Source organism: Gracilinanus agilis, chromosome 1, assembly GCF_016433145.1.
Source record: "Gracilinanus agilis isolate LMUSP501 chromosome 1, AgileGrace, whole genome shotgun sequence".
Taxonomy (NCBI): domain Eukaryota; kingdom Metazoa; phylum Chordata; class Mammalia; order Didelphimorphia; family Didelphidae; genus Gracilinanus; species Gracilinanus agilis.
This window is the reverse complement of record NC_058130.1, coordinates 170,214,575-170,236,016: the sequence shown is the minus strand read 5'-3', so window position 1 is coordinate 170,236,016 and position 21,442 is coordinate 170,214,575. Positions and strand designations below refer to the sequence as shown.

Genomic DNA, 21,442 nt, shown 5'->3' with positions numbered 1-21,442 from the left:
TGGTAATCAGTCTTGTTATTCTTCTGAATTCAATGCTTAGACTCCCAGAGAAAAAAAAAAAAAAAAAAAAAAAAAAAAAAAAAGAAAGCATGTCCTCTTCTGATCTCACACACATCATGAGACTTAGGGACTTTTAATCCAGAAAAATCACCTTTCTTCAATAGTCTGTGACTATCACATCCACAGTATGCTCCTACAATAAGTGACTTCAACCAGGGATTAGCAAAGAGTACTATTCCTTGAAAGCATGGAGATTAGCATGCAAATATTCCTACTGTAACAAAACATTACCAAACCAATCCAGTTCTTTTTTCACTTTCCCAGGTTGCCAAAGCCTTTTCAGGTTCAAGTAAATACTTTTGACCCAAGTATATATTCCTATTCATGAACCTCCCAAGTCTTGCTCCACTCATAAAAATAAGTAAAGAACAGATACAAATAAGTAAAGAATACTCACTCTAGCAGGATGCCATTAATATCCTGGGTGAAGAACCTCTGTTTGCTCTCTCCCTCTGCAGTTCTGGCAGCCTGGTTCACATCAGACAGTAATATCTGTTAGTGTACATACCTACATGTATGCATGCATACATACACACACATACACACACAAAAGGGCACAAGAATATGCAGTCTTTAAAGAACAGACATATGCACCAAAAAATTTCATCAATAAAATATAATCCTCTAATCTATCCTAAGTTCAACAAAATAAAGTACACTTATGATGAACACTCTCCAGAGACAATACACCCAAGATACATCCATATGCCTAAGCTTTGCCAAATCATATTTATACTTCCCAGGACTTAGGGAAACTAGTCACCCAGAGAAAAAAACAAATCAAAAAGGTAGAAATATAAATTATTTGGGGGCTCTAAGCACAGATAAAATAGCAACCAAGTCAGTATAGTCAACTACTGAAAATTCTCCTTAAAACAACATAGTAGAGAATTGGTATCTATAACTTAACATACATATACTTGAATTATGAGAAATGTTATAATAATTACCTTTTAAGGCCCTAAAGTACTTGATTTAGTTTTAATGGGGTATACCATATTAGTGCCAGGCCTAGAGTCAAGAAGATCTGAGTTCAAATCCAGCCTTTGGCACTTACTATGTGACACTGAGCAAGTCATGTAACCTAATTTATCTGAGTTTCCTCATCTACAAAATGAGTTGGAGAAGAAAATGGCAAACCACTCCAGAATCTTTGCCAATAAAACCCCAAAAGAGGTGAAGAAGAGTCAGACACAACTGAAAACTACACCACAAATCATACTATATTCTATTTCTCTTAAAATTAGTAATCTATACCTAGGACATCTTATTTCCTAGCTAGGCCATTCAACAGGGGCATCTTGCTCTTCACAAAAATATCATCCAGGACCCTCCATGTAATATATTTCAGATGTGAATTTATTTTGTACATACTTAGATGATTCTCAACAGAATATAAGTTCCTTAAGGGAAGGAGAATATTTTTTTATTTATCCCCAGTCTAAATGTTTGTTGATTAACTGATAGAGGAGCAATGGTATGGTAGAAAGAAAACTAGATGTGGATTCAAGAGAATCTAGGTTCCAACTTAGTTCTGCCATTTACTACATATATAATCTTCAACAAGTTATTTAAATTCTTAATCCATTTTCAATCCATCAATAAACATTTATCAAGCACCTACTATATACCAGGTCCTGTACTTAGTGCTAGAGATACAAAGAGACAAAAGATAATCCCAGGCTTCAAGGAATTTACAATCTAATGGAAGAAACAACATGCAAACAACAAAGAAAGCTATACATAGAATAAAATAGGAAATAAATAACAGAGTGAAGGTACTGGAATTAAGAGCTGGGGAAAGCTTCCTGTGGAAGATGAAATTTTAGTTGGGATTTAAAGAAAACCAAAGAGGTCAGTAGTCAGAGCAGAGGAGGGAAAGTGTTTGAGGGATGAGGGACTATCAAAAAAAAAAAAAATAAATGCTCAGGGGACAGCTGGGTGGCTCAGTGGATTGAAAGCCAGGCCTAGAGATGGGAGGTCCTAGGTTCAAATCTGGCCTCAGACACTTCCTAGATATGTGCCTCTGGGCAAGTCACTTAACCCTCATTGCCTAACCCTTACCACTCTTCTGCCTTAGAACCAATACACAATATTGATTCTAAGGTGGAAGGTAAAGGTTAAAAAAAAATGCTCACAGTCAAAAGGTAAGAGAGTCTTGATGGTAAAAACAGTCAGGAAGCCAGTGTCACTGAGACAAAAAAAAAAAAATGCCAGGACTGTGAAGGTAGGAAGAGGCTGAGACAGAGCATTTTGTATTTGATCCTAGAGGCAATAAGGAGCCACTGGAGTTTACTGAATGGGGTGGAGATGGGGTGTGGGGGTGTGTACTTTAGGAATATTACTTTAGTGACTGAATGGAAGATCAATTGGAATAGGGAGGGGGACTCAAGGCATGTAGACCTTCCAGCAAACTACTGCAATAATTGAGGAATGAAGTGATGAGGACCTGTATCACAGTGGTGGCAGTGTTAGAGAAGGGGAGCATATTTGAGAAATGTTGCAAATATGAAATTGACAGGTCTCAGCAACAGATTAGACATGAAGATCAAGAGATAGTGAAGAAATCAAGAATGACTCCTATGTTTTGAGGGACAAAGAGGATGGTGTTGCCCTCTATCATAATATGAAAGGTAAAGGGGTAGAGGACTTGCAGGGGGAAAGATAATGAGTTTCTTTTTGTACATATTTAAGATATCTACTGGATATCCAGCTCTAGATATCTGAAAGGCAGTTGGAAATTCAAGACTGGAGGTCAGCAGAGAGACTGGGGCAAGAAAGGTAGATATGAGAATCATTAGCATAGAAACAGATGGTAACTAAATTCATGGGAGCTGATGAAATCATCAAGTGAAGTAATATAGAGGAAGAGGAGGGCCCATGACAGAACCCTAAGGGACATATATGGTCAGAGGATTTGATCTGGAAGAGGATCCAGCAAAGGAGACTGAGAAGGAATGGTCTGATAGGAAGAGAATCTGAAGAGAGCAACCTCTCCAAAACATCTAAGGAGATGAGAGTATCAAAGAAGAGAGAGTGAGCAACAGTGTTAGAGGCTAGAGAGAGGTGAAGGAGAATAAGGTTAGAGAAAAAAAGCATTGAATCTGGCAACTAAAAGATCATTTTTAACTATAGAGAACAGTTTTGGTGAAATACGGCTAGAAGCTAGATTATAAGGGGTTAAGAAATGAGAAAGAGAAAGTAGAGACATATATTATATACAGCCTCTTTGAAGAGTTTTGCAATAAACAAAATTTGCAGAAGAAATATAAGATGATAGCAGCGATGGAAGGATCAAAAGGGTTTTTGTTTGTTCTTGTTTTCTAGGAAATACATCGATATACTTGTAGGCAGTAGGAAATAAGTCAATGGACAGAGACTGAAAATAAGTGAGAGTGAGGATGACTGACAGCAACCTGGTGGAGAAGACGGGATGGAATAGGATTCACTTGAACAACTGAGAGAGAGGGGTTAGCCTTAGTAAGGAGTAAGGTCACTTCATCATGTGAGGGAGGAGAGAGTGACAAGAGGCATCTGAGTGACAGGGGATAAGGAAGAAGGGAAAAGGAGGAGTTCATAATTAATGGCCTCAATTTTTCCTGTAAAATATGGAACCAGACTCTCAGGTGAAAGAGCAAGGGGAGAGGGAGGAAGTTTGAGTATAAATGAAAAGGTTTAGAAGGCTGTGAAGAGTAGGGCAATGAGTTCATGAAGGAGGTGTAAGACTGCCTAGCAGTCTTTGGAAAATAAGGAGGTTCAACTAGATGACTACTAAGGTCTCTTCCATTTCTGAATCTATAAGGCTACAATCTTGAAGAGGAAGGTATAGACCAGCATTGGCGAAGTATTGGCACACATGCCAAGCCAGCACAGGGAAGCTGATCCATTCCCCTTCTTCCCAGGACCAAGGACATTTTTTGCATGCTCCACCCCTCTATCCAGCCATCCAAAGTGAGCACTTCCTCCCCTGGTTGTGTCAGGGGCTCACAGGCAGTTTTAAGTTGCAGTTTGGGCACGTGAATTTGAAAACCTTCACCCACACTGATATAGACCAAGAAAACCTACAAAGATAACTACACAAGTATTGCTGGTCTGAAGCCATCAAGAAAGAGAAAAAAAAACTTTCAGAAATATCACTGCAAGACTTTATATATGGTGATGAGTCATCAGGGGCTAAGAAAAAACTTCTGTTAACTAAGGGATTTCTATCAGAGTAGTCTGCCATCACCCAATCAGAAAACACAATGGAGAAATGATTCTTCTAGAGAAGGAGGTCAGAAATATAAGAGCTAGAAGCCAAAGGTAGACAACTGGAATTCCCAGACACTAGGATTTTTAAGAAGGAAGCAATAACTTGTTGAGAATCAGAATGACCTGGGTTCAAAAGTCTTTCAAAAGTCTATCTCTCAAGCATTTATTTACTAGTTATATAATCTTGGATAAGTTACTAGACTTGGGTTCCTATTCTTTAAAATGGGGATAAAAATTGCTTCTACCCCCCCCACCACAGGGTGAATGAACTAGTATATTTTAAAATGCTTTGCTAACCTTAAAGCATCAATGTTAAGGATAGAAATAAGAGACTGGACCAGTAAGTCCTTCTACCAATGCAGGTTAGCACCTGCTCTTTGTTGTAGCCTTAGAAAATTGCCTGGACAACTGAGAAGTTATATGACTTGCCCAAGGTCACACAGACATTAAGTATGAGTCAGAAATAGGACTTGAACACAGGTTTTACTAACTCCAAGGCTATATACATTGTGTCACACATATGTCAATATCTTTTTATCATAAACTATTTGACCCACTTAATCTGAGACTGTCTAAACTACTGATACTTCTTGCTTTCTACCTTGATACTTTCATCGAACAAAAACTACAGTTTTAATTTGTGGGGGAAAAATTATACACTTCATATAGTTTAGGTTTCTTTTACTATTTAATGATCAAAAAGCAGCTTCACCTTTCCATTTTTATGACTATTTAAATCTGATTTGATAAGTATCTTCCAACTACCTATCTGCTAAAACCACATATGTAAACCACATATATAATTTATTTCTAATCATACTTGCATTTTTTCAGAATCAGCCATCTCTTATGAACTTCAAGTTATATAAAAAAATTTATGGATTTTGTTTTTATATTTTGGTTTTAATTTCTATCTGTAGTTGATAAATAGCTATACCCATTTATTTCTGTGCATTGAGAGTGTAATTAATTCACAAATGGCACCAAAATTAAGACAAGACCCTACGCAGTCTATGTAAAGTCATCCTTTCCCCACAAATATAAAAATGAGCAAATTTTCAATAACCTGGGGAAAATAATCAGAATTCCTAGATTATGAAAGTTTAATTGTATGAGCATTTTATAGTTTACATTATTAACTTTAGGAAATACTAGTTTCAACAAGGACAGTCATACTTAAGAAATCTGTAAGCTTTATAACTCCTCCAAATAATAGGCTTTTTCTGATGCCTAATTCTGTCACTGCTCAAAAAAAAAGGTTTTAATCACTTTGTTTTGTTCATTCTCTGGCATTTTTAACATTAATGCTCAACTGAAAAATCCAATAAACCTTTGGTCACCTGAAAAGTACAATGTAGTAGAAAGGTGAACATGCTAAAATTTTACCAAGACACTACATGAAAAGACAGCCTGAATTACTGTCCTAAACCAATGTTTTCTCTTTCTCTAAACATCTATCAACATTAAGGGTTCTATGCCAAAAAGAAGACCTGATATAGTCAAAGTAAACTGAATTAAAAGGGAAAGCCAACATCTTGAAATGGTTGAACTCACTAGGATCCATGAATTATACATAATATCAGCAACAGAGTCAATAGCCAAGTTTAGCCGAGAACTTCTATATCAATCTCAATTAGAAAATGAGGGTAATAAAATAAAAATAAAAGGTTACAAAAAATGTGTCATGCTTTTCCTTCAGTAATCTTCTTTGAGCTGTCCTAGAAAAAAAAATTTTTTTAAACCCTTACCTTCTGCCTTAGAATCAATACTATGTATTGATACTATGTATTGATTCTAAGGCAGAAGAGTGGTAAGGACTAGGCAATGGGGGTTAAATGACTTGCCCAGGGTCACACAGCTAGGAAGTATATGAGGCCAGATTTGAACTTAGGACCTCCCTTCTCCAGGCCTGGCTCTCAATCCACTGAGGCACTCAGCTATTTCCATACTCTAATTACATTAAATTAACTTACTTCTTGCTCCATATTAAGAATTATAAAACTTTCCCATGAATATCAATAATCAACTCACATTAATATAGTACTTTAATGTTTATAAAGCACTGTACTGGAAAAAAAGATCTATTAAGTAGGTAGTACAATTATTATTATTATTATCCCAATTTTATAGATTTGGAAAGAGATTAAATGAATATACACTGTTTGAAGGCACAATCCAAAAATGTCTTCTCTCAGAAATATAAAGGAGGAGTAATGTCCTTACTTACTCTATATTTCAGACCACCTGGCCTGTTTGATGTTTCCCTATAAACATTTCATCTCCATTTCTGTGCCTTTGCTCCGCCTATCTCTTATGCCTAGAATGTTTTCCCTTCATTTTCACCTCTCAGAATGCCTAACTAAAAAATGTCATCTTTCCCGATTTATGATTCCTCCCATCCAGCCTTCCCCACACACTAAAAGGCATTTTTAAAAAGTTTGATCACACAACTCTAAGTACCAAATCAGGAAGTTAACCTATTTTATATATACATACACACATGCACACACACACACCAAGCTGCCTTTTTCCTTGCAGCAATGAAGATCAATATGTTTCAGTCGGGTTAGATCTAGTTTATGAATTTTCTTTGGCCAAGTCTGAAAATCAGCCAAAACACTACTATTAGAATAAAAGAAGCAACCAGAACCAGAACATTAATTTGCTAATATATTTATAAATAGCAAGTTTTATATGGAATATATCAATGTAAAAATGCAATGTTTATTTCAGTATCTTTCATCATACTTTGGGGAAGGTCTATTAACTGAGAAGATCATAAAATCATAGGGTTTGAAATGGGAAGAGGCTTTAGGGGACATCTAATACAAACTTTCTCATTTTACCAATGAGGAAAGTCAAGGCCAACTCTGGCGACATCAATTTGCCTCATCCAAGTCTGAAGCCCAGGTAAAACAGAGCAGTCCCTGGGGGATCCTTGTTGTTCTAAAATAAGTTTCTTTGACCAGATGTGAAGAAAAGAGTTTGCCATTCCAGATGTCATTTTTATTTCAGGCTTTCAAAATTAAATGCCATCACACCAAAATCATTTTGAGTTTCTCCCTTTCATCTCCTCACTATCAGGATGCAAACAACTATATTTTAATGTATAGAGAGTACTTTAGAAACCTTAAAGTGCCACAATAGTAAATGTCAGTGATTACCATTTTAATGTTGTCAAATCTTCATTTTACCTCCAATACACTTGAATAAGTAACCAAAAAGTAACCAACAACAAATTAAGACAACTTCATAAACTGAAGTTTATCTAATAGCCTTCCCCTTAAAAACAAATGTTCCGGGGCAGCTGGGTAGCTCAGTGGAGTGAGAGTCAGGCCTAGAGACAGGAGGTCCTAGGTTCAAACCTGGCCTCAGCCACTTCCCAGCTGTGTGACCCTGGGCAAGTCACTTGACTCCCATTGCCCACCCTTACCAATCTTCCACCTATGAGACAATACACCAAAGTACAAGGGTTTAAAAAAAAAAAATGTTCCCTGTACCACAACCCAAGAGCACTTACTTAGTATACATAAACAATATATGCTTCATTTTCCAATGAAAACTGTCCAAAAGCATTTCCCAAGAAATATAAAGTAATGAGTAGTATCACTTATCTGATAAGAACATAATTTGCTTGTGGGAAAAAAAAGCAAAAAATTCAGGAATTCAATTTCATTCCTTCTCTATACAGACTCCACTTACTGAGTTAAAGCCTTTGTGATAAATACAAAAGAATTCTGTTGCAAAAATCTTAGCATGGTAATTCAATATCATGTGATAACATAGTAATTCATTCAGAGTAGCTCCCAAAGGAGGCCTTGAAATTCTACCTCCAAGTTGTCAAATCCTCAGGATAGCCTATTATGAGGCTAACCAATGCAAGGAATAGGAAAGTATGTGAAATCTCATGTGATTTGAATGCAAATGTAGGACAGTGAGGCCAAAAGCATCAATTTCAGATTCATTTTCTTCCAACTAGATGCCATTAAGATATGGTCTGACCTGTGATAGCATCTTATTCTTATCATTAAATGTCAATGGAAGATTCTAGTTTCTACTATGCAACTCTACTAGAGATAAAATAGATACTTATATAAAGGTATAATTAAGTAACTTTCTATCTTGTGTTCAATTTTTATTTGAAGATGAAGGAATTTTCTCCAACTCAAATATAATCTACAAGTTATAGTGAGTATAAACACTAGATGTATTAGAGGTCAAAATGCCTAATGGCCCATGTGAAATTATTAATTTCGTAATGTGTTACCGAACTTAACAGTAATTTATTTTATAGAAAATGTTTTCCCACTTTCTGAGGAAAAAAAATCCTGCAGAATTCTAATGGATGCTAGATCGTTTTCGTGGTATACTGGCATACAAAAAGATGAGGCCTCTCAGCATCTTACAATCTCAAGATGCTAAATTCAGAAACAGGTTGTCTATAGAAAGGCTATCACAATAACCAAATGCATTTGCTTTGTACTTTCATAACAATGGACTGAATACCTAACGCTGGTAAAACCAATTCAAAGTAACAGCTGAAATTGAATGAAAACAGTATCTATGTATTTTTCCTCCTTAGGATTTATCAAATGATAATACTAAATTCAATGTGTACCATTATAGACAACTTCATGCCAAAAGAGGGGGAAGCTACTGTAAAAGGAAGTGGGCATTATATGGTAAAGGAAGTGGCAGGATACATAAATGGAAAAAAAAAAACAAAAAAAACATGGCAACAAAGATTGGCTTGTATATTTTCCAGAACAAAATGGTCTAGGAATAAACTATATTGACATTGAAAAGAATAAGACTAAAGGATAAAAAGCTTTTACTATGCTTCAAACTGTTATAAGTAAGAGAGGTTATAGCATGTGGGTCTGCAAGGGAGAGTTGCAGAAGGATAAAGATTCTAGAATGTGCAAGTGAGGGTCAGACAGTTAACTGAGGGATTTGGCTGGCTGTATCTCTGGAGGTTGGTTGCTTTTCCTTAGTGGCTGATTCTACTCTGATTCTCCATCCTACCTGCTGCCTTGCTGGTGCTTTGCTGTTGTCTGCTGTGTTCCCTTGTTATCATGACCATCTGACCATCTGATTGTAAGATCAGGTCCGATTCCTTTTAGATCCTCTTCCTGGGTCCTGCCAAACTGCCATTGACCACTACCATCTGGTTTAGTGCAGATTTAGCTAAAGTAGGGGCTGGGATCTTTAGGTCAAAGAGGTGAGGATTAGTGTAGGCTAAACACTTTGAAGACTTCCCATGAGGGACAAAATTAGATCTGGGGGTTTTAGTTAGTGACATTAGTATTAGGGTCATCCAAATTCCTTCTAACCTTTCCCTTTTAATTAAATTACCTTTTATTTACTATTTGAAAAATTAGGGTTTTAGTCACTAGGGTTACTAGAGATAGAGCTTCCTGTGATGCAAGCAAAGCATGACCTTAATTCTACTTATACCTGGTCACCATACCTGAGCCAGCTCCTTGATACGTTTCTCCAGGGACATTGGCAGGCCTTCTGGCAGGGAAGGGGGTTGTTTGAACTCCTGGTCTAATCCCACCCCAAGGGAATCACTTTCATCATCCACATCATGAAATGGACTTCCTTCTGGAGACTCGCTGAGGAGTTGTTCTAAGTCAAGGTCAGTCAGTGAGTCCATGGCAGTAGCTGCCTGAAGCAGGTCATTGTCAGAAGCAGAGCCAAAGAATGAGAGCAAGGGGTCTGGCATGCTTTCCACCTCCCGTGTACTCTGAGTTTCAGCAGGTGACACTGTTATTGGTTTATGCTCCTCATCCCTCTTCTTCTGGGCTTCTTTTTCCTTCTGAAATTTCTTCAACATCTCCTTAACACTTAGAGCTCCAGAATATTTCTTTTTCTTCTTCTCCTTACTGGCATTCAGTGCTGTGAAGCTGAAAGCAAAGAGGAAATAGTTTACAATGACTGCAAAAAACCCTTAGAGGGAAACGCACAGAGGCACTTCACACCTGTTCCCAGACTCAAAGTCTCCACGTGGACCTTACAGTCAAAAGTCCACCCTGTTATCCTCCTCCCTCCTCCTGGCATATGGAGCTCCTTCTTCCTGAGACCAAAGCTTAAAATTTAACACAGGTTAGCAAAACAATGTCACATAATGCTAATATCCGATGGGTTTTTTTTTTAAAACCACTGCCAGGCTGAAATAAAAGGTTGCAAAAGAAATCAAGAGAAAGATTTAAAAGTGGAAAGCTGAAGCAGCAGAGAACAGCAGCAACTTGTGGAGCATCTAGGGGTGAGATTGAGTGAGGAGAAGTAAGCATGACCAGAAGAGAGACAAAGGAAAACAAGAGACAGAAACGGAATTGGGCCAAAGACAGAGAAGTGCCCAAAGAGAATAAAGAAACATTAGCAATCATCTAAAGACAGAAATAGATGCTAACACTGACAGTGTAACAAATACAACTTTAGATACCTGACCACACAGAGACGGGAGAGTATTGAATATGCCCAGAAATGACACTGTGGGGAGGGGTGAGAGAGGATGGGAAGGTCAGTCCCTGCTGCTTCTTCTGATACTGTGTGGAAGAGGGGTAAGTCAGCTCCCAGGTGTCTAGCCCTAACATTTCAAATTTTATCCTATCAAACACAAGCTGCTGCCTCTCACCCGGCTTTGGGAAACTTGGACTTTTTCGATTTCTTCTCCTTGTCATAAGAGTCATCTTTTTTCTTCTTCTTTATCTTCTCACCACCTTCTTTCAACTTCCGCTTCTGAGAATTAAAGACAAGGCACAGTTACACAGCTCCCTAACTCAGGGAGCAAGTGCATTACACAGCACTGGCCTTGCTCCTCCCAGGACACACTCTGAAACCAGCCTCATGTCCTTCATCAACAGTGATTTTCAGATCAGTCCCTGGACAACAAGATTCCATACCACAAACCCGCAGCAAGTCAACGCGATTATCCCGTTGACAATGTCTGCTGGAAAAGCCTGGGACTGAGGCAACAGTGGCTAATTCTTTAGCCTTTCAGGAGGAACCCCCTCAGGTTGAAATGAGCTTCCTAAAAAGGACAAAGTACAAGCAAAGCCCATATGTATATATTTACCAAAAAAAAATTTTTATCTTTTAATCAATCTTTTTTAAATATGTATATTTGTGTGTGTGTAAAAGTAATAAAAGTAATTTTTTTTTTAATATCTTAGGGCTGGTAAAAAGAACTGGGTTGACAGCCCTGGGAACTGAAGTCCTCTACATGTCCACAGAACAGATACAGCATGGGTAGTGCAAACTTCCCTAGCTCCACACCTTTCATAAACCTCAGTCCTGCCTCAAAAAAGACTATCCTGAGGGATCCATCTTCAAGGCCCAATCATTGTTGACTTTGTTGAAATGTCAGTACCAATTTTGACCGGAAAACTTCATGACATGAACACTTGACTACCAGGAGTTGAACAGATAGCTCCAAAGTCCAGCTCAGCTTATTTAGCACTAACTAGGCAAGAGAGGTGGACTGTCAGTCACTGCCAACCTGGCAGAATCTGAACTAGCAACTATTTACAACCAATTTCCTGGGCCGTCAAGAACTCAAATGGCCTTTCTAGAACTTTACATTTTTTTTTGGCAAAGTCAATTCATTTTCTTTGAATTTTACATAACAAAACATCTCTAAAAAAGATAATTTCTAACCTTAGGAGATTTCTTCTTCTTTTCTTTAATGAAGTCATCCTCAGATTCTGATGCTTGTCTGAACTGCAGTGTTCCCGAGTTAATATAAAATCCTCCATACTTTGTAGTCAGAGAAGCAGGAACAAGCTCATCGTACTGGGGGGGGAACCCACAAAATGTTAGCTATAAGTTACTGGTGAATACAACACAGGAGTGTGAAGATCCAAGAAAAATTAATGCCAGCCTTCCCCTATGCTCTCCCAGAGCTCTTCCTTCATGCAAGTTGCTATGTTCTTAGTTTGGCATATCCACTCTTCTCCCAAAGCCCTGAATTTCCTGGTGTTTATTATTAATATCTAGTTGTCACTTTCTGTTGTTATCACTTTCATTGAATACTCACTGCTTCAGAGTTATCGATGAAGGAATCAGATTCGTCGTACCCATATCCCATGTCAATTAAGTCCTGTATTCTGTCCTTTCTGCGTTTTTTACCACCCTAAAATAAATAAAGATATTCATATCAACCTTTCTTCTAAATACTTTTGTAACTGACTGGTACCAACAGGACTAATGACTAAGAATTGTAAAATATTAGTTACTAAGAGAAGTGGTAAAATTCTCTTCCTTGAAGATATTTTACAGCATGACATTTTTTTAATCCATAAGTTTAAAAGAAAAGAATAAACCAAATAATATTTTCAAATCAATGATAGCACTAAAATTCTAAATGATAAAAAATTTCCTTTTTTCTCTAGTTAAGCTATAAAGAATATTTCCCACAAGAAATATGTGTTTTACTAATCATTAATGCATTAGTTTAATATTTTTATTCTCTTTTACACTTGCTTTTCTAGATTCCAGTAATCTTAAATGATAAACCTTCAGAGAATCTCCTCTTTCCCTAACAAAAAGTTATTTGTAGCCTAAGAGAGACTTACATATTTCTCTTCAAATTTCCTGGCAAGAGCCTCCACCTTATGCCTTTCCTTTTCTTCATCATTGAAAGGATCCAAGACATCTTTCTTCTGCAGAAAAAAAACCATTACCACCCCAAAACAAAAATAAGTGAGACAAATACTCTAAATAGAATCTTCTTTATAATAACTAAGTAGTCAATTAATTAAAAACTACTTTCCTAACTACTTTACTTTGCTGTTAAATTCATGTTTGTGACAGTAAAAAGAATAATTTCAATTCAACAAGGACTAAAGGAGTACCCATTTTGTGCATAGTACCAAGATAGAAATGGGCTGGAAAAGATTAACAGACTTCTGGCCAAGACAGCTGTCTGAACTGAAGCAAAGCACCCATCTTTCACATATCTACCCCACCAAAAACCTATAAATATCAGATTGAATTAGGATCAATAAATCTAACAAGGACTATAGTTACTTCAACTTCCAAAGAATTTAATAAAAAATCAACCAGAAGACCAGAGCAATTAAGAAAGGTTTAAACAGATAAGCCAGTCTAGGTAAACAAATTAAAAGCCTCCAATAGTGTGATCAGAGCCAGGAAACAGAAATTTGTAGCCTGCAAATATTGGCACAGAAACCAGGGTGATCTAGGCTAAAACCAAGCAAGATGACCTTAACCAAAAGCACAGTAGGGAGAGAAGTCTGGCCTTCGCACAAAGCACCAATTCAGGAACTAAAGCTGAAGAGATGAATAAACCAGATACTGATCAGTATAATTCAACAGATCCAGAGTTACTTAAAAATCCTACTTAGAAGGAGAAAGTAATTCCTTAACCATAGGAAAAAAATTGATTTTCCACAAGGACTACATAAATACCTGAGAGAAATTAGATTAGAAATAAAAGCTCTGGAGGAAAGAACTTTAGTAGAATAAACAATTTACTATAAGATGTCCAAATCTTACACACAAAATGGTCTCCCTGAAAATGAGAATGAACCAAACAAGCCAAAAAAAGAAGGAAAAAAAAGGCAATGATTCCATGAAATAGCAAGAAATATCAGGAAAAAAAATCAAAAGACTGACCAAAAAACTATAAAGCCTAAAATCAAGATATCATGAATAAAACAAGTCTAGATTTATTAACATCAGCAAGAAAAGTATAAATAGGAAGAAACCAGATTACCTCCTGAAAGAAATCTCAAAAAGAAAGTCCCTGAAATATCATAGTCAAAATCTAAAGCTTCCAATCCAAGAAAAAATACTTTAAGCACCCAGAAAGGAGTTCAAGTATCAAGGAACAACATCTTAGAATACAATATTCCAAAAGGTAAAAGGTAGGCTTGTGACCAAGAATAATTTGCCAAGTAAAGTTAGGCATAATCCTATAACGGGGAAAACTGAACTGTAATGGAATAAAGGACTTTCAAGTATATCTAATGAAAAGAATAGAGATTAGTAAGAACTTTTCAATACAAAGAATGAAGAAAAACCTAGAAAGGTAAATTTATTTAAGCATGTGAAAGGGACAACAGTATGAAACAGTGCTAACCTAACTGGATGGAGGGGGGAAACAAATGTCAGTTCAAATCCTTAATATGTTCAAGGACACTGGCAGAATTAAGAAAAAGACAACTTGGGGATATGTTGGTTCTATTCAGTACATTTTAAGAAGGGGAGAAAAAAGATGGGAAAAGGCAGTATAGAAGAAAGGAGGAAGAAGGGAGTCAAACTTCCTTTTCTTGTAATTGGGATGATAAAAAGAAAAGTATACAAACATGGAGGAGCAGAGTAAGAAGGCATCAAATGAACCTCACTCTTATCTGAACCAGACAAAAAGAGGGTTGAATAGCTGTGGACCCAAAAACACACAAAGAACTAAACCAAACTTAACATGGAAATAGGCAGGGATAGGATAGAGGAAGGTTAGGAGAAAGGGTAATACCAGGGAAGTAATGATCACAAACAAAATGTCCTGAAAGCAGAAATGACTCAAAGGAAGAAAGAGAAAGAAGAGAAGAGCAGAGCAGAGAAGAGAAGAGAAAAGAACTAGTAATAAGAGGAGTTCCCATCAACTAAAATGGATGAAAGAGTGTTGCATATTAATGAATTGGAAATGCATAGTAAGAAATGCCAGAAGAGATCATTTCAGATAACACAGGAAAGTGAGAACTGACAAAAAGTGAAGTAAGCAGAGCCAGGAAAACAATTTAGTCAGTCAGTGTTGTACAAAGAAAAAAAACTTTGAAAAATTTAATTCTAACCAACTCAAAAACCAACCATTCTCCAGAAGATCTATGATAAAACCCTACTAGGAGGTGATATTCTCAAATTGGGGAAGAAGAAATACATTTTAGACATATGTGGATTCATTTTGCTTATTTGTTATTAGAATTTTTCCTCCTACTTTTAATTACTATGGCATACTAGTCGTGATTTACTGCACCCCCCTTAACATCAACAGAAAAAATTTTTTAAAAGACATTTAAACATTTTAAAAGTGCACAAAAAAGTTGAGAAGGAAATTCATAAGAAAAAAGACACACAAGGCAGTTTTGAAAGTAATGAGTCGAGTATACACACTGACAAGAAGTAGAAAGAACTACCACAAACCCACCAAAAATTAACATTGTGAAAATATATAAAGATTAAGCATGGCCTCAAAAATAAAATATGAGAACATGACTCCCCTTCACTCCTTTAAGCAAAGAGAATCTCTTCTCCTACTCCCCATAGCTATGGAAGCCTGCATATGCTATCAGATATTTTGATATTTTGAACAGTTTTGCTATATTTTCTTCTCTTTGTTATGATGACTTTCTGGGCAGTAAGAAGCACAGAAGAAAACTTGGATAACATAAAAAAGATATCAACAAAAATCTATTTTTAAAAAGTCAACAATGAATTTAATTTAAGATAATCCTTTTTTGAAAAAGCAAATATTTTAAAACAGATTCACAGTTCCATATATAATTCTCTCTTTGTTTTTTACTTTATATATGGAAATTTGGGGGGGGGTTGGTGTTTATTAATCAGAATTTTAAAAGAAAATTTTAAAGAAAGGCAAAGCACCTTTAATAAGATTACTGGAATAATTTTTTGGAGTTATTCAGGAATGTTGTATCTTTACTTTCTTTTGAGAAAGGCTACATTTGTACATCTGTTCTCAGTGCTAAATATCACATCCATCCTCTGATTTGTGACATTCTCTACTCTTGGGAGCTCTTTTACTTCGAAGAAGCAATTGCCACCTATTGTCCTCTTATGTCTAATTCCCATTTCTATTCCAAATCTACACTTAATTTTCTAAAGATGAATTCTGTTTCATGGGCCTATCTATGAATTTTTTGTTTCTTTGCATCGAATATCTCTTACCTAGGTATGATATCCAGGAAACCTAGGAACTTAACACAAATATATAAAACCAAGAACAATTCCCTAATGGATTAAAGGGAACAAACATTTCACAAAAAGATTACAAATTAACATCCACATGAAAAATTTGCTCCGAATCACCAATAGAAACTCAAATCAAAACTCAGGTTTCACTTTACACCCAGCAAATCAGCAAAGATAATAAAAGATGAAAATAGCCAATGATGAATAAGCTATTGAAATACATGCAAATTAATGTACTTAGGTAAAGTTGTGAATTAGTGTAACCAGTCTAGAAAACAATTTAGACTTAAAGGGAAAAAATAAAAGATAAAAGTATTCATATAGTTTGAGCCAGAGATACCACTGCTCAGCATATAAACTTTAAGGAAGTCAAAGACAAATGGAAAAACCTCATATATAGCACAATTCTTTTATAATAGCAAAAATCAAAGAAGATTCATTTGATTAGGAAATAGTAGTACAAAAATGTAATGAAGTATTATTGTGCTATTAGAAAAAATAAATATCAAGAATTCAGATAATATGGAGTCATACAAACTGATGTAAAGTAGCAAGAAAACAGGAAAACAATCCATACAAGAACAACAATGTAAAAAGAATTTTTAAAAATCTTAACATTGTGAAATTATAATGACCAATCTTGAACTTGGAGAAAGAAAAAGATACTTGCCTCCTTTCTTACAGAGAGACCATGGGTATGGAACATTAACTATATTCTCAAGACGAGGCATATTGTTTTTAACTAAAATTTTTTTTTCATTAAAAAAAAAATCCTTGATTATTAGGGATGGCAAAAGAATGTATATGGAAATAGAAGTAGTGTTAAAAATAAAAGATATCAATAAATTTTTCTTTTAAAAAAGGAACTAATATATAGCACATATAGAAATATTCGAGATAGATCATTTTTGCAAGATTCTAACTACTGGATAAGTCTTTTTTATTTCCTTCTAAAACCTTCCATATTTATATAGTTCTGACTTTAGAAAATACTGATATTCTAGAATACTGCATAGTAGAATGAACTGTGATACCTTAATAAAGGGGAAAAAAAATAACATGGTAGGCTGAACATGCACTCCAAACCAAGATGATTCACTAACTGAACTATTAAACAAACCTCACCATAAAGATTAATCTACAAAGTAGTCCCACAGCATGGGCCCCAGGGATATTATTATAGCAAGGTCTAGCATATTTCAATTACTCTATGAATTTTAACAAGCATTTAAGAATTATTATTGATGTAAAAATTCCTGAAAGCTACAATTCTGGAAATACAGAAGATTTATAACTACCTAATGAAAGGAAACTTTCCAAAGTACTAATATAGATAGAGAAATGAAAAGATTTTTGCCCTTTCTTCTCTGCCCCCACACCAGGAATTTTTTCCAAATGGAAGCAAGAACAGGATGGTGTTCTTGGAGATAAAAAGGGAACATCTAAAAATAGTTAGGATTTTTACATGAAACATTTTAGATTTACAAAGTATTTTACATATATTATCTCATTTGAGACTCAGATCACTCTATAAGAGTAATCATAACACTAACAATCCTATCCCTAATAAATAAATAACAAGCCCTGGGAATATGAATATGAAGAGAAAAACAAAGTTAGTCCTGCTCTCAAGGAGTTTACATTTTATTGGGAGAACCCAACACATATGAACACAAAAGCAAATACCAAATATATACATGGTAACTTGGGGAGAGGGAGGAAAGGAAAAGCAAGGGTGGAGGGAAATCAGAAAGGCCTCGTGTAGGAAGGGGCATCAAAGCTAAGCTTTGCAGGAAGGCAGGGATTCTAAGAAACAGCTCTGAGGAGGGAATGCACTGTATGCATGGGGGAGAGGTTGTGCAAAGGCTTCCAGGTAGGAGATGGAATGTTAAGAATGAAGAAAAGCAAGTAGGTCACTTTGGCTGGAATTGGTGTATGAAGGAGAATTATGTGTAATAAGTCTAGAAAGGCAAGTTAGAGCCAGGTTGTAAAGAGACTAGAAGCTTAGAAACCAGTCAGGAGGCTATTGCAGTAGCCCAAGAGAGATAATAAAAACCTTAAAAGAGTAGTGGCTTTGACTGGAGAGAACAGATGTGAAGATTTCTGTGGAGAAAAACTGACATGCCCCACCCCTAACTGGGTGGGAAGAGAGGTTTGGGGGGGAGGGAGGAGGTGGTAAGAGAAGAAATGACCATGCCTTCAAGGTAGCAAACATGGGTTAGTGGACAGATAGTGAAAACCTTAAAATATCCAATAGATAATTGATGATTAGAGTTTGGGGGAGAGAGAAAGAGAGAGGTCAAACTGAAAGTCAACTTCATAGAGAAAATAATAAGTCCCAAGTAAGAGTATAGAATCTATACTATAGATAGAAGACTCAAGAAAACAGAATGAACATAAAGGATATAATGCAAACCATTGCTGAGAAGTGGCCAGAGAGGGAGGAGATATCAGTGTCATGAAAACACAACTAGAAGAATCTGTGAGGAAGAAAGGGTAGTCCAACAGTGTCAAACACTACAAGGCAGTAAAGGGGAACAGGAAAAGACCAATAGAATGGGCAACTAAAAGATCAATGACAACTTTAGAGAAAATTGTTCAAGTTGAGATATGAGGTTGGAAGCTACAATGCAAGGTTGAAAAAGGAAAAGAACGAGTGCAAACAATTTCAAATCTTGAAAAAAAGTCTTTTCAAGAATTAAGCTGTAGGGCAGCTGGGTAGCTCAGTGGAGTGAGAGTCAGGCCTAGAGACAGGAGGTCCTAGGTTCAAACCCGGCCTCAGCCACTTCCCAGCTGTGTGACCCTGGGCAAGTGACTTGACCCCCATTGCCCACCCTTACCAATCTTCCACCTATGAGACAATACACTGAAGTACAAGGGTTTAAAAAAAAAAAAAAAGAATTAAGCTGTAAAAAGAAAGAGAGTTACATGATAATAGAAACAAATGAAGGGAGCCTTAGAGAGGTCTAAGTAATTTGTACTTGTTTATGGGACCATTAAGTGTCAGAGATAGGATTTAAAACTAGGTCATCTCTGATTCCAAGTCTAGAGCTTTTTCCTCTATACCAGGGGTCAGCAACCTTTTTGGCTGTGAGAGCCATAAACGCCACATTTTTTAAAATGTAATTTCATGAGAGCCGTACAGTGCGCGCTCCTGTAACAGTGCCTGAAAAAAAAAATTGACTTTATGGCTCCTGCAGAAAGAGCCATACGTTGCCGACCCCTGCTCTATACCATAGTGCCTCAAAAGTAACTTTCACAGGCTAGGCATAGAAAAGTTCTTTCTGTCCCTCCCTCTCTCTTCTTTTTTCATTTACTTCAACCATACAACATACATTAGAGTAAGTCAGCTTTCACCTTTTTCCTAGAACTTGAGAGAACAGTATTCTAGTGTCCTTAAAAGAATAAAGTATGAAGCTTTATTCCTAATTAAACAAACATGGCAACCAGAATAGTTCTTATTTTTAATTTGATAATATAATCTTATAGAGAGCTAAAACCACTTTAATCTTCTTATTTATTTTGCCTGGCAGAGTTCTGTAAGGAGTATATTTGTACACTTTTGACTCTAGAAAGTTCAGAAGGATCACATGCTTAGCATGAAACATACCTTGTCTCCTACTTGAAGACCTTTCACTTTTCCCCGTGTATTTTTCACTAACTCTGGGTAGAAGAACTCGGGACAGCGCTTGTGATCTGGTTCAAAGAGTGTAAGTGTGATGCGAACAGCGGCGGCAGTGGGTTCAGAGTCTTGGTGCTGCTCTGCTCCTCCAATCTCCTCTTTTCGGGGTTTCTTCAGAAATGTGGGATTCAGTGGGCCTGGGAGAGAGGTAAACTGGACTCTGTGGGGCTCAGTCATGGTTACACTCAAGTCTTGGCAGTTGCTCCTGCAATGGCTTCTGTCAATACAGAAAAGAAAATCAGGTCAAACCTAGACAACCTTAAAAACAGCCTAAAATCTCAAAAAAAGAAAATTAAATCTTAAGGAAATTTCAAATCTTAAATTCTTATGAAAAATGAAATTATACTTCTTTGAATTGTCATCTCAGAGAAATTAGTTTCCAAAGAAGAACTAGATTAGGGATATACAGATACCAATCTCATTGCAATATAATGCAAATAACATTACAAGAAAGCCTAATAATAAGGTCACTAAATCCCCAAAAGATCATCCATTTACTCATTTCTAGGAATAACATAAAATTCCAGTACAACAAAAATCCAAAATAGTTTGGATAAGTCCATAGGAGTTATTTTAGTTACAATTCTTAAATGTATTTTTTTATTTAACTACATTTTAACTGCTCCCCCCTTTTTAATTCTAAACTCAATTTGAGGTTACAGAACACAGCATTTGGAAAGTATTATCAAACAAAAATGACACACCTTTGTCACAAGTGCTGTTCTGAGATATAGCACCTCGAAGTGGACCCGATCTCCAATCGGTTTTCCTCATGATGGGGTGAGACCCATATGCCACAACCCTGTCTGTCCGTTGGGTCTTGGAACATGCCTACAAATGTGCCGTCCATCTAGCCTCAATGCCCATTCCCAGAGATGACGAGTCCTATGGAAAGCCCTTTCAGAAGAAATGCACTCAAGACACCTGAAACAACTAAAGGGAAAACAAGAAAACTTCCGTTATCGCTGTGAACTTGCTGTTGGTTCCCGACATAAGCTTTAGAAATGTGGCTAAGGTGATTCGAGAGGTACTAATAATCCTGGGGGACATGGTGCTGCAAACTAACGAAGGTGCCGAGAGGTGCTCCGCATAGCCGGGCACAGCACACGCCACGGCTCCTAGGCCAGAGGGTAACAGCATCTGAGCCCTAGTTACAAGAGGGGTCGCCTCATCCCGAGCCCTAGGGGGAGCAGTGACCCCAGCAGCCTCCCAGCCCTGGGGCACAGGGGCTACTACATTGACGTCAGGAGCGCGGGACACCATCCCTAACCCACCCCAGGCCAGGGACAGCCGAAGGCGCAGGTGCAGACTAAGGACCAGGCTCCAGGCCGCACAGAGGGCACGAGTCCAAGGCTCCGTCCGGGACTCCTGGGAAGAAGGCAGAGGACTGGCCCAGTGATGGGTTGGGGAAAGAACAAGGATTCAGGCTCGGGCCGGACAGTGGGAACGAGGAGAGGGAGGGGACGGCCCCAAGACCCGGGGGGGGGGGGAGGG

The 21,442-nt window shown here is 37.0% G+C and overlaps 1 protein-coding gene across 1 annotated transcript in view; it reads right to left on the bottom strand.

Annotated features, from left to right (window-relative positions):
• Nucleotides 1-21,442, bottom strand: part of UBN1 (ubinuclein 1) — a 45,411-nt gene that overhangs the window by 19,034 nt on the left and 4,935 nt on the right. Inside the window, exons 2-9 of the mRNA XM_044659023.1 lie at nt 20,653-20,881; nt 19,877-20,165; nt 12,891-12,977; nt 12,353-12,448; nt 11,974-12,108; nt 10,952-11,055; nt 9,782-10,220; nt 458-528 (exon numbers count right to left, since the gene is read on the bottom strand). Of these exons, the coding sequence (XP_044514958.1) occupies nt 458-528; nt 9,782-10,220; nt 10,952-11,055; nt 11,974-12,108; nt 12,353-12,448; nt 12,891-12,977; nt 19,877-20,125 (1,181 nt within the window). The 5' untranslated portion in view covers nt 20,126-20,165; nt 20,653-20,881. The remainder of the gene's footprint in view (nt 1-457; nt 529-9,781; nt 10,221-10,951; nt 11,056-11,973; nt 12,109-12,352; nt 12,449-12,890; nt 12,978-19,876; nt 20,166-20,652; nt 20,882-21,442) is intronic.